This window comes from Fulmarus glacialis, unplaced genomic scaffold, assembly GCF_000690835.1.
Source record: "Fulmarus glacialis isolate BGI_N327 unplaced genomic scaffold, ASM69083v1 scaffold4341, whole genome shotgun sequence".
Lineage (NCBI taxonomy): Eukaryota > Metazoa > Chordata > Aves > Procellariiformes > Procellariidae > Fulmarus > Fulmarus glacialis.
In genome coordinates, this window is record NW_009191804.1 from 601 (window position 1) to 10243 (window position 9643).

The window sequence follows — 9643 nt, forward strand, 5'->3', positions numbered from 1 at the left end:
GGAAAGAGGAGGCAAACCAGGTCATACAAAATGTTAAGAGTTTATTATATAAATTGCTTATAATTTTGGTGGTTTCAGTTGCAGGAAGTATTTGGTATACAAATGTGTCTGAAGAGAATGCAGGCACCGTGATGCAATACTTCGTGGCAAAACTGTTTAAAATTGAATTGCAAACTTGACTTGGCATAAATGATGTAATATTAAACCATCTGCCAGTGTGTTTAATTGGCTTAATAAGTACTCATACGCAAGTTTAATTTTGTAGTTCTGATACTTAGAGAAGCAGCTTTAGTGCTGGTTTCTGAGCTTGGTTTTGCTTTCGTTTTTAAATACTACTGGAAAGACTGACATCAGGAAGTTTGTGAAAACCCCTACTTTTACTACTGCAGCATATACAAAAGACAAAAATCAGCTTTGAACAAACAAAACTCTTTTAGTCAAACCAAACTTTTAATCTTTATGACTATCAATTAACAATGGTTTTATTTTTCTTTTTAATGATTCAGTTGTTATACAAGAAGACAGCTCCAAAAAGGAGTATGAAGTAGTGGGACGTTTTCCATTAGTTGACCCGTGGTGGAGAGTTAATGTTAAAGCTAAAAAAATGGGGTCGAAGTACTTTGTGCAAGGATATCCATCGTATTTTCTGCGGACTGATATAGAAGAAAACAACCGACAAGTCTTTTCACTCTTTCTTAAGGAATGTGCCGTTCCTGAGGATTTTAAAGAAAAGTTTTTTACTTGGCTTCCTATGGAGTCTATGCTGAGTTTTAGAAATCTTGAAGAAAAACTAGAACAGTTCCGAGTTTCACACTTACAGTCAGGGAAGAAGCAAAGAGACACCAAGGATTATGACATCTTCTACTATGTTTTGAAATCATGTGGGTATATCCTGTGCTATTTTCATTGTTTTATAAGCTAATGAGTTCTATCTCAGAAACTGTGTTCAAGCTAACATGTCTTCATATGAAGTGTATATTCAAATGAATTTTGAACATGCAAAGATTATTCTTTTTTTAAAATTTGAGGACAGTGGGACAACTGACCAATTAAAGATAGGCATACAGTTAGAAACACATAAGGACTTTCCTGAATTCAGTAGGCTTACTAAGTAGAATTGTCTGTGCAAAGACACGGGTGGTGGCTTCCTGTAGTTTATTCAGATACAACAAGGCTTATTAAAAAATGGGTTCAGCACTGCTTAAACATGGTGGTATGGCTTTTTAGGACACATATGTGTTCAGAAATAGTATAGCTGCTTCTTTGTAGTGGAGGGGAACAGCGAATGAGCTCAGTGTAGTCCAAATCAGCTGCACTAAATATGCCATCTAAGTGCATTTGAATCCTGCCCATCAGCAGATAGGCATGGCTGGGGAGCAGAGTGCGGAAACGCTAGAGTGTCCCCACATGGAGATGGTTCAGGACTGTTGAGGATCCTGTTGGGGACTATGTTGGTGTGACTACATGAATGTTAGAGGTTGGATCAGGAGTGTGCTTTTGAAGCAAACATCCCTCTTGTCCCCACTGTGGTGCAGTCTCTGAGAGTATTGTCTGTATTGCTGGATGAAACCCAAAAGGTGTGTTCCAGTTGCACACTTAAGGTACTCCAACCCCTGATGGACATTCAGTCTGTGGGAGCAGCCTACAGCTGGTCTGAAGCAAAACACTGAAATACAGAAAGCCAAGTTGCCTGGGATGTGTCTTCAGCACCAGCTCTTTTGTTTTGCTCTGGTGATCTGTTTCCATTATGCCACATTCCTGATGTGGACATAGGCGGTCCTGGTTTGATGCTGTACAGAGCCACTTAGGTTTCAGTGCCATGGGACTCTGTACTCTGAATTGGAGGAGGTCTTTTAAATTCAGCCGCAACGGTGCATAAATCTTTGCAGACAGGTTGGGTCTATCTACAAAGTCTTCCAGTAGCTGGCTTACTGAGCAGTGGCAGGTCAAAAGATGGAGGTCAAATCATGTCTGACAGGAGAGTTCATCGGTTCTGCTAGACTTTACTCCAAATCACATGTGTAAGGAGAGGAAAATTTTCACAGTTCTATGGACTTCAGGCTTTTTGTTGTGTTTTTGTAATGGTAGAAGTTCTTAACCCCTGTTTATGGTCTTTAAATCTTTTCATGGCTACAAAGAGATGGGAATCCATAGTGGTAGAAACTCGGATCTAGTTTGTTGCTTGAGTTTTAATGGGATATATGGACCACTTCTGATTGAAGCTTGTCTAATGTGTTTATATATCTTCAGTGTTGAAGATTGCACAGTGTGCCTAGGTATCCTGTTCTTGAAGTTGGCAGATTTTTCCTAGTATCAACTTAAATGACTTTGATACAAGTTAAACTTCCTTCTTTCTCTATCATTGCACAATAGAAACAAACCCCCCCGCCCCTGTATGTCATGTTCTTACTATTACTATTGTAACTTTTTCCTGGTTGTCATTGTTACGGGCTTGAGCAGTTTGTTATTCAAGCCTTCATGATACTTTTGTCTAGAAGTAGCGTGTGTTGATTCTCCGCTTGTAAATTAAGTATTTGCTTCAAAGGGAAGGGGTTTCATCTTTGCCTTTCTGTAGGTAAGACAGTGATCAGAAAAAGTACTTAACTGAGAAAAATGAGTGTTTTAAATATGGAATTATGAAGTTTACTTAACACTCTATTAAAAATTGTGTGGGTTTTTTTTTTCCTGTGAAGAGATAAAACTTCTGAAAGTCTCACTTTCTTCTAAAATTTGTTTTTAAAGCAAGGTATAGAGCAAATCGGTTTCATTAGCCCCCTTTTGCAGATCCCAAGACTGATACAAACAGGGAAAGTGATAGCTTAAGTTTGGTGTCGTTAAGAAAGCCAGTGGTGAGCACTGTTTTCCTAAGTTCCTGTACTGATCTGATACTACAAATTTAGTATTTTACTACAAATTTGGATTTTAAATGTTCTTCTGTACGTCTGTATGAAAATTATCTTTACATAGGAGACGCAGGCACAGTGACATCTGAACGGACGTTATACAAAATGCTATTGAGTAAGCAGTTTAAACCAAATGTATAATATATATTTTCCAAATGAGTACATTTAGTTGCTGTTTTTATCTGTCATCTGTTTACATTTTTTTTCCCCAAGGCAGTCCAGGGAAAACAGACTTTAAAAGAATTTGGAAAGGATTACAAAGAATAAGAAACTGAAAGAAATTAGGGATGTTTTAGATGTAGGGGAGGCGGAAGGATAAGAGCCAGAGTTAGTTTAAATTACCTTTACAAATATCTTTGCATATTAAAACTTTCTCGGTTTATGGTGCATACAGTTGCAGGAAAGGCAGTATTGGTAGCTCTGACTTTTCCGATGATACTGGAATTCTTGCCAACTCTTCTGCCACGCCATTTTTGCTGTCTGTTGAATATGGCGTGTTGGCAAAGAAAAACTGAAGAAAACAATGGTACGGATGGTGAGGAAGTACATTTTCAAGACAAGATGCTAACAAAGTTGGATGAGATATTAAAGAATGAGCCATGGAAACTTGGATTCAGCAGGGTAAGTGATGTTAAGCAGGGTAAAAAACGTGGTGTTTGTTACATTTGAGCTGCATGAGAATACAGTGCTGTTTCAGTTATGTTCAGTTTATTAACTGGGCATTTGTAGGAGGAAAGCTTAGATCGTTTGGAAATGGATGATTTACTGGACTCAGTTTTAGGAAAAGTTTTTTTTTTCCAGTTGGTCTACAATAAATCACTCTCAGAAGATTTTAAAGGTGGTTTTGTTACAACCATTTGCTTAGTCTTTTCTATAAGGAACAGAAGATTAAATACTTGAGGTAATTGGACCAAAAGTAAGAAGACTAATTCAAAACTCTCAATTGTATTGTTCAGTTTTATACTGGCAAATGAGATTTTCTGTTCTTAATACATAGAACAGTATCTATGCTTTCGTAGTAAGTTAGATATTTACTCTTTAATAGGTCATCTGGTCTAGTCGCTCTCCTTTTTTATAATTGAATTGGCGGTTGCTGCTTACCTTCTTGTTTTCCTTTGCTACACTTGCTGTGCAACTTTGCTGCTGCACCTCACCTTAGCATTCCTGTACCTCAGATGGGAGCTATAGCTTAATAATTCAGAAATGTGATTAGTTAATCCCTTTGCTTCAGCCCCCAATGCTTTTACTGACAGATGTGCTGACTTGCCTTTAAGACCTCCAAGTTCAGAGATTCAGCAGTCTAGCTAATATATGCCAGCGTTTCACATCTTTTCCTTTAAAAAGCTTTTCCTGATGTCCAGTTTGACTATTCCTTGATGCAATATAGACTTGTTGCGCTCATGTTCCTTGTACCAAGGACCTGCGTTCTCACTGCAGTTTTTTTATTGCTTGAAGAATCTCTTTAGCTTTTTCTCTTAAGGCTCAGCAAGTCCAATTCATTTTTCTTTCCCTCAATATTTTTCATATTTTTGCACATCTCTGTCTTTCACTATTTTGCGGTAGTCTCTGTAAAGTTTGTGTATTTCTTGAAGTAGCATGTTCAGAATTGGGTACAGTCTTCTGGCTAATACCTTTCCTGTGCTCTGTTTCTACAGTTTTTGTGCCTTTACTTGAATTTGTGCTAATTAGGTGTGCACAAGTTCTACCTAATACTCAATTTCTGCACCAGGTTTTTGATGTTCAAAGTTTCTCTTTTATACAGAAGGGTGACTGAGAGGAATTATCATTCCATCTTGCTTTTAAATATCTTGCTTTCATACATCTTGAAAAGCATTATAACTTCATACATTATGAAAAATACATAAATTTTTGTAGACTTCCACCCTCTGAATTGCAATTTGTATTTACTAGCGGGAATGTTACTCAGCAAGAGGCTAACATCTTCTGAAATAAATACATGTTTGCTTTTATTCTTTTTGGGGAGAAGATTACCTATAGGGAACTGAACCTTTCTTACTGTGAGGCAACATGGGCTGCCTTCTGTCAGCGTGAACATCTCCTCTGGAAGATTCCTGACTTGCAGAAGAATGCATTAATTCTGTATGATCAACTCAAGAAACAGTGTAGAGAAATGGGACACACTTACGAAGATCAAGATGAATTAGCTCGTTTTGTATCTAAAGATATGTCCATTGAGCATGTTTGGCAATCTCTTGAATTTTTGAAAGATCAGAACATAGTGATTAGGGAGAAAAAACTAGTGTTTCTGCCTCATCTTCACAAATCTGAAAAAGACATTGCAATGTATGTAGGTGACCTTCTGTCAAACCGCACATGGCAACTGGATGTTGATGTGAGAAAGATACTTAACGCTTCTGAGACATCAAGAGAAATGGTAGATAACAAAATGAATGTTACCCAGCCTCATGAAATGGAACATCTGAAGGAAAATAGTCTGGACCATCGTAAGTGTGAAAATCACTTTCCTGAAAAGGAAGTAGGGTCTACATCTGGTACCCAAAGTAAAGCAGAGGTAGACTTAGATCAGGTGATTGCTGTGCAAAAGATTTGTTCTAATCCTGTCACAATCATAAGTGGAAAAGGAGGCTGTGGGAAGAGTACAATAGTTAGCTGCCTTTTTCGTCACTTAAAGCAGATGGAAAAAGAAGTGGAAGCTGCTTCTAAGGACTTTGAAGACGACCTGGATGCGTCTGAGGAATGGAATACCTTTCATTGTCATTGGGAGTCAGAGAATATGTACACCAAAAAATGTTTGAATGTACTATTTACTGCACCTACGGGGAGGGCGGCAAGCCTTTTGAGTGAAAAAACTAAGCTTCCTGCATATACACTGCATCAGGTAAGGATTTTTTTTTTTTTTTTTTTTTTTTTTTTTTTATTTTTTTTTTTTTTTTTTTTTTTTTTTTGAAATTGTGTTCTGAAAGACCTTTTGGCACGGTCTATTCTTGTTTTGAAAAAAAAAAAAAGCTTGTTACTGAACTCGCCTTAGGAAATGTGAACCTATTTAATGATAATGCTTAGGTACAGCTTGTCAGCATTTTGGGGAATCATAAATCAATCATTTGAAATACATTATTTGCTGTAACTTTTTTTTTTCTACTTACACACATCTCAAATTTGTGCGTTTCTAGGCCATCTGGTCTTTTAAGCTTGTCAGTTTTTTTTTTTTTAAATTAAGACAGAAATACTTTCTAGATGGCAAAGCTGTTTTCTAGTGTCCTATTGCCTAGCAATCATACTGATACCTGCTCATACATGAAGAGATCAGTAGCCTGGTGCTGAATAATGAGATAAGTTTCATTCACACAGTGTTTTCTTATTTACTGTTAAATATTGTGCAGATTTTTTAAGAAAAAAGTAGAAAGCAAACTCTTTGTTAATAAACTTACTTACGTCAAGTCTCTGTTGTCCTAAGTTAGTGGAAGGTGCCGAGAAGACGTTGGAGGTGTGGAATAACCTGTATAAATCAAAATTACAATAACATAAAAAGTACTGTGGGCCTATTTTATCTTTGGGGACTGGATAGTTGCCTGTTCCCCTTCCCCATGCCATGTTGGGGATTTATTAATGTCAGCAAGTTACAGCAGGAGGTGTTCTGTTACTGAGCAACCTAATGGCTGAACTTACATCCTTTAGGGTCCCTGCAGAAAAAAAAGGATGCATTTCTGTGCTTTTTGCAAGTAAGTGTTGATAATCTTAGAAATGTATTCACCAAGGAGGAAAATAAGACTGAACGGTTGAGTCTTCTGAGTCTTTACAGATTTAAGTTCAGAATTTCAGAGCATTATCTAATGCTCTAAATACAACATTAGAAGATACCATACTCTGGCTACCTTTATAAGACAGTTGTTTACAGTTGATTAGTGTCAGAGCTTGATTTATTTTGATTTGTTTCTAGATCATCTATAGTTTTAAGTCGTGGAGGCAGAGTGAACAAGTACAGCCGTGGAAGTTTTCTGCTGTGACGATTCTGATTGTGGATGAAGGAAGTTTGGTGTCTGTACATGTTCTTAGTTTAGTTTTAAAACTCTTGTGTGAGCATGCTCAACTTGCCAAACTTATTATTCTAGGTAAGTGAAACAACAGATTTAGCATTATACAATATTTAACAATACACAATATACAGTGCAAGTATCAGAGCTGCCACTGGTCTCACTGAGTCTCTTAAAAACCCCAGAATATTACGTTGTTCTGTACTTGGATATTTGTTCTGCTTACTCATAAGGTCAGCTGAGATAGACAGTTTTCCATCTCAGCTGTCAGTATGGAAGTATCAGTATCTCCGTTCTCTGTTTAGCAGTGTTTTGTCTGATTCTGAAAGTATTATGACTTCCATGTGGTAGCTTATTACATCTTGCAACTGGAAAACTTTTCTGATTTCCTTAAATTTAAAGAAGCTAGTGTTAGCATATTAATCACACATTAGAAGGGAGGTTTCATGTCATTCTTAATGCTAGGATCATCTTGTTTTAATTCAGAAAGGAAAACAAAGAAGTGTAAAATCAAAAGTTTTCTGCTTTCTCAGAGGTTTGCTTTTTGGCGTGCAATTTATGGTATTTCTTTTTAAGTATGTAACTTTCAAAATGTGTTTGAATAAGATGTGATCACTGTCAGTGTTCATCGTGCAGAGTGATTTGCACCTGCTAGTAAAGCATTACTGAGTGAGGAATATGAAAAATTTAAACTGCACTACAGCCTGATTCCCCAACCAAAGTTTCTTAGATTCTTGGAAGTTTTATTTCACATGATTTGTATTGAGGAAGCATGTTGCTATGTAGAGGGTTGAGTAATTATTAATTCCAGTGGTGTTTTTTTCAAGACAGTTTTTAACGTATGATCTGTTACTGCTTCTCATAAATACTAATTTGCATTCTTTTTAGGTGATACTAGACAGCTACCAAGCATAGACCCAGGAAACATGTTAGCTGATATCTTTGAGGGTCTAAAATCAAGAGGCTTTTCTGTGGAACTGCGAACTAATCACAGAGCTGAATCACAACTAATAGTAGATAATGCATCAAGGTAGGATTTCCTTGTGTATGTAAGAAGCATTCTTGTGGTAGGCCTGGTCCTTTACCTGCAAAATAGTAGTGCATCCAGATTTGACTCTAGTACTGCTTCTGTTACAGTTTCTTATTCAAAATCAGTAACACTGGTTTTAAAAACAAACAAACAAACCCCCAAAACGACAACAACAAAACCCCACAAATCTTTTCAGGAGTATATGTATTGGACAAAAAAATGTGTGTGCTGGAATACTCTTCAATTTTATGGGACATATTTCACTATCAAATACTCTGTTGTTTTCAAATGAGTTGTGTGTGCACAAATCACTTTATGCCTTCTGAAATGACTTACAATTGCTTCTCTGAAAAGGAAGTTTTAAAGACATTGCTGGTTAGTGCAACAACAGCTAAAACAGGCTGAATTGCATTGAGAGTTTAGATGTTAAGGGCCATTAAATCATAGTTTCTTTTTATTTTTTGCTGTATTAATACCTAGAACCTCTTTAGTTTCCAGCATTTGCATTACTTTTTGTCTGGAAATAATCTTGTTTACTGTCACTGCATGATTTCTTTTTTAAACCTCAAACAACAAAATCTAGGTCTGAGTGCCTAAGACCTTTTGATGTTGATTGGAATTTGGGAATATTCTGAACATTTGCAAGATGTCCAGAACTACTAAGTGTTTACACTCTCACTGTTTTTTTCGGTAGCACTTCTGTGTTCCTCCAGTCTGCTCCCATGCGAAGAACTGTATGGGTAATACTAAGTATCTACTGCAGTGCTGAAGGATTGAGAGAATAAATTACCAATTTTTTTCATGTGAAATTAAGTTATGCTCAGAAGAAAGAGCTTTTGGTGTACGTAGAGTAGATGACCAAAAATTTATAAATGGTGAACTTCAGGCTGATGCAGATGATGATACACTGGAATCCTTTAACTGGAAATAATTTTTCTTTTCTGTTTTCTCTTCACTGCTCTGGTCAAGAATCTCTCATCGGCAGCTTCCTGAATTTGATGAGGTGCTGAGAGTTTCTGGTTGGAATGAGGAAATGAGAATGCCAAGCCCAGAGAAGAAATTCATTCTTATTGCTTTGCCTGCTGGCGGAGGTTGTGACAGTACGTGTGTGCAGTCAGTTTGTGATCTTGACTTTCCCTTTGGTAAAGCGTAGAGTATTTGGCTGGAACTAACATTTTGGGAAGATTTTAGTCTGGTTTTGTTTTTTGCTTGTGGCATAAATTTAAATGCTAGATTCAAAGTTTACCTTTTGCCTTTTGTAACTGCACACAGCAAGACCCAAACGTGCAAAGGATACACTGTAGAGCTCCAGCTCACCAGTGCTATTTTGAAATGGAGGTGATACAGCTTCCACCAGTGTAATCAAATGTGGTCGTCTTTTTATGTTGTAGCTGGAGCTGTCAAACCTTAAAAGATTAAATTTTTCAGAGGTGAATCACTTGAGTAAACAGCAACTGTAACAGGATGGTGTGTTGGACAGGAATGTGCTCCCAACTCTAGAATCAAGTTAGGAAAATGGAAGCAGAGACGGGATACCAGTATTTCTTTAAAAATCTTTTGGGGTCAGGGTTAAGGCCACTGTTTTGGTTTTTTTGACCTTTATTGGGTAAGTGGATTGAGTGGCCTCTACTTTATATCATAGAATCATAGAATAGTTTGGGTTGGAAGGGACCTTTAAAGGTCATCTAGTCCAACCC

At 37.1% G+C, this 9643-nt stretch overlaps 1 protein-coding gene across 1 annotated transcript in view; it reads left to right on the forward strand.

Annotated features, from left to right (window-relative positions):
- Positions 1-506: 506 nt before the first annotated feature.
- Positions 507-9643, forward strand: part of HELB (helicase (DNA) B) — a gene marked incomplete at its 5' end in the record, with an annotated part of 15098 nt that continues 5961 nt past the window's right edge. The window contains 6 exons of the mRNA XM_009586814.1: positions 507-881; positions 3298-3524; positions 4891-5763; positions 6823-6994; positions 7805-7946; positions 8916-9046. Coding sequence (XP_009585109.1) covers positions 507-881; positions 3298-3524; positions 4891-5763; positions 6823-6994; positions 7805-7946; positions 8916-9046 — 1920 coding nt within the window. The remainder of the gene's footprint in view (positions 882-3297; positions 3525-4890; positions 5764-6822; positions 6995-7804; positions 7947-8915; positions 9047-9643) is intronic.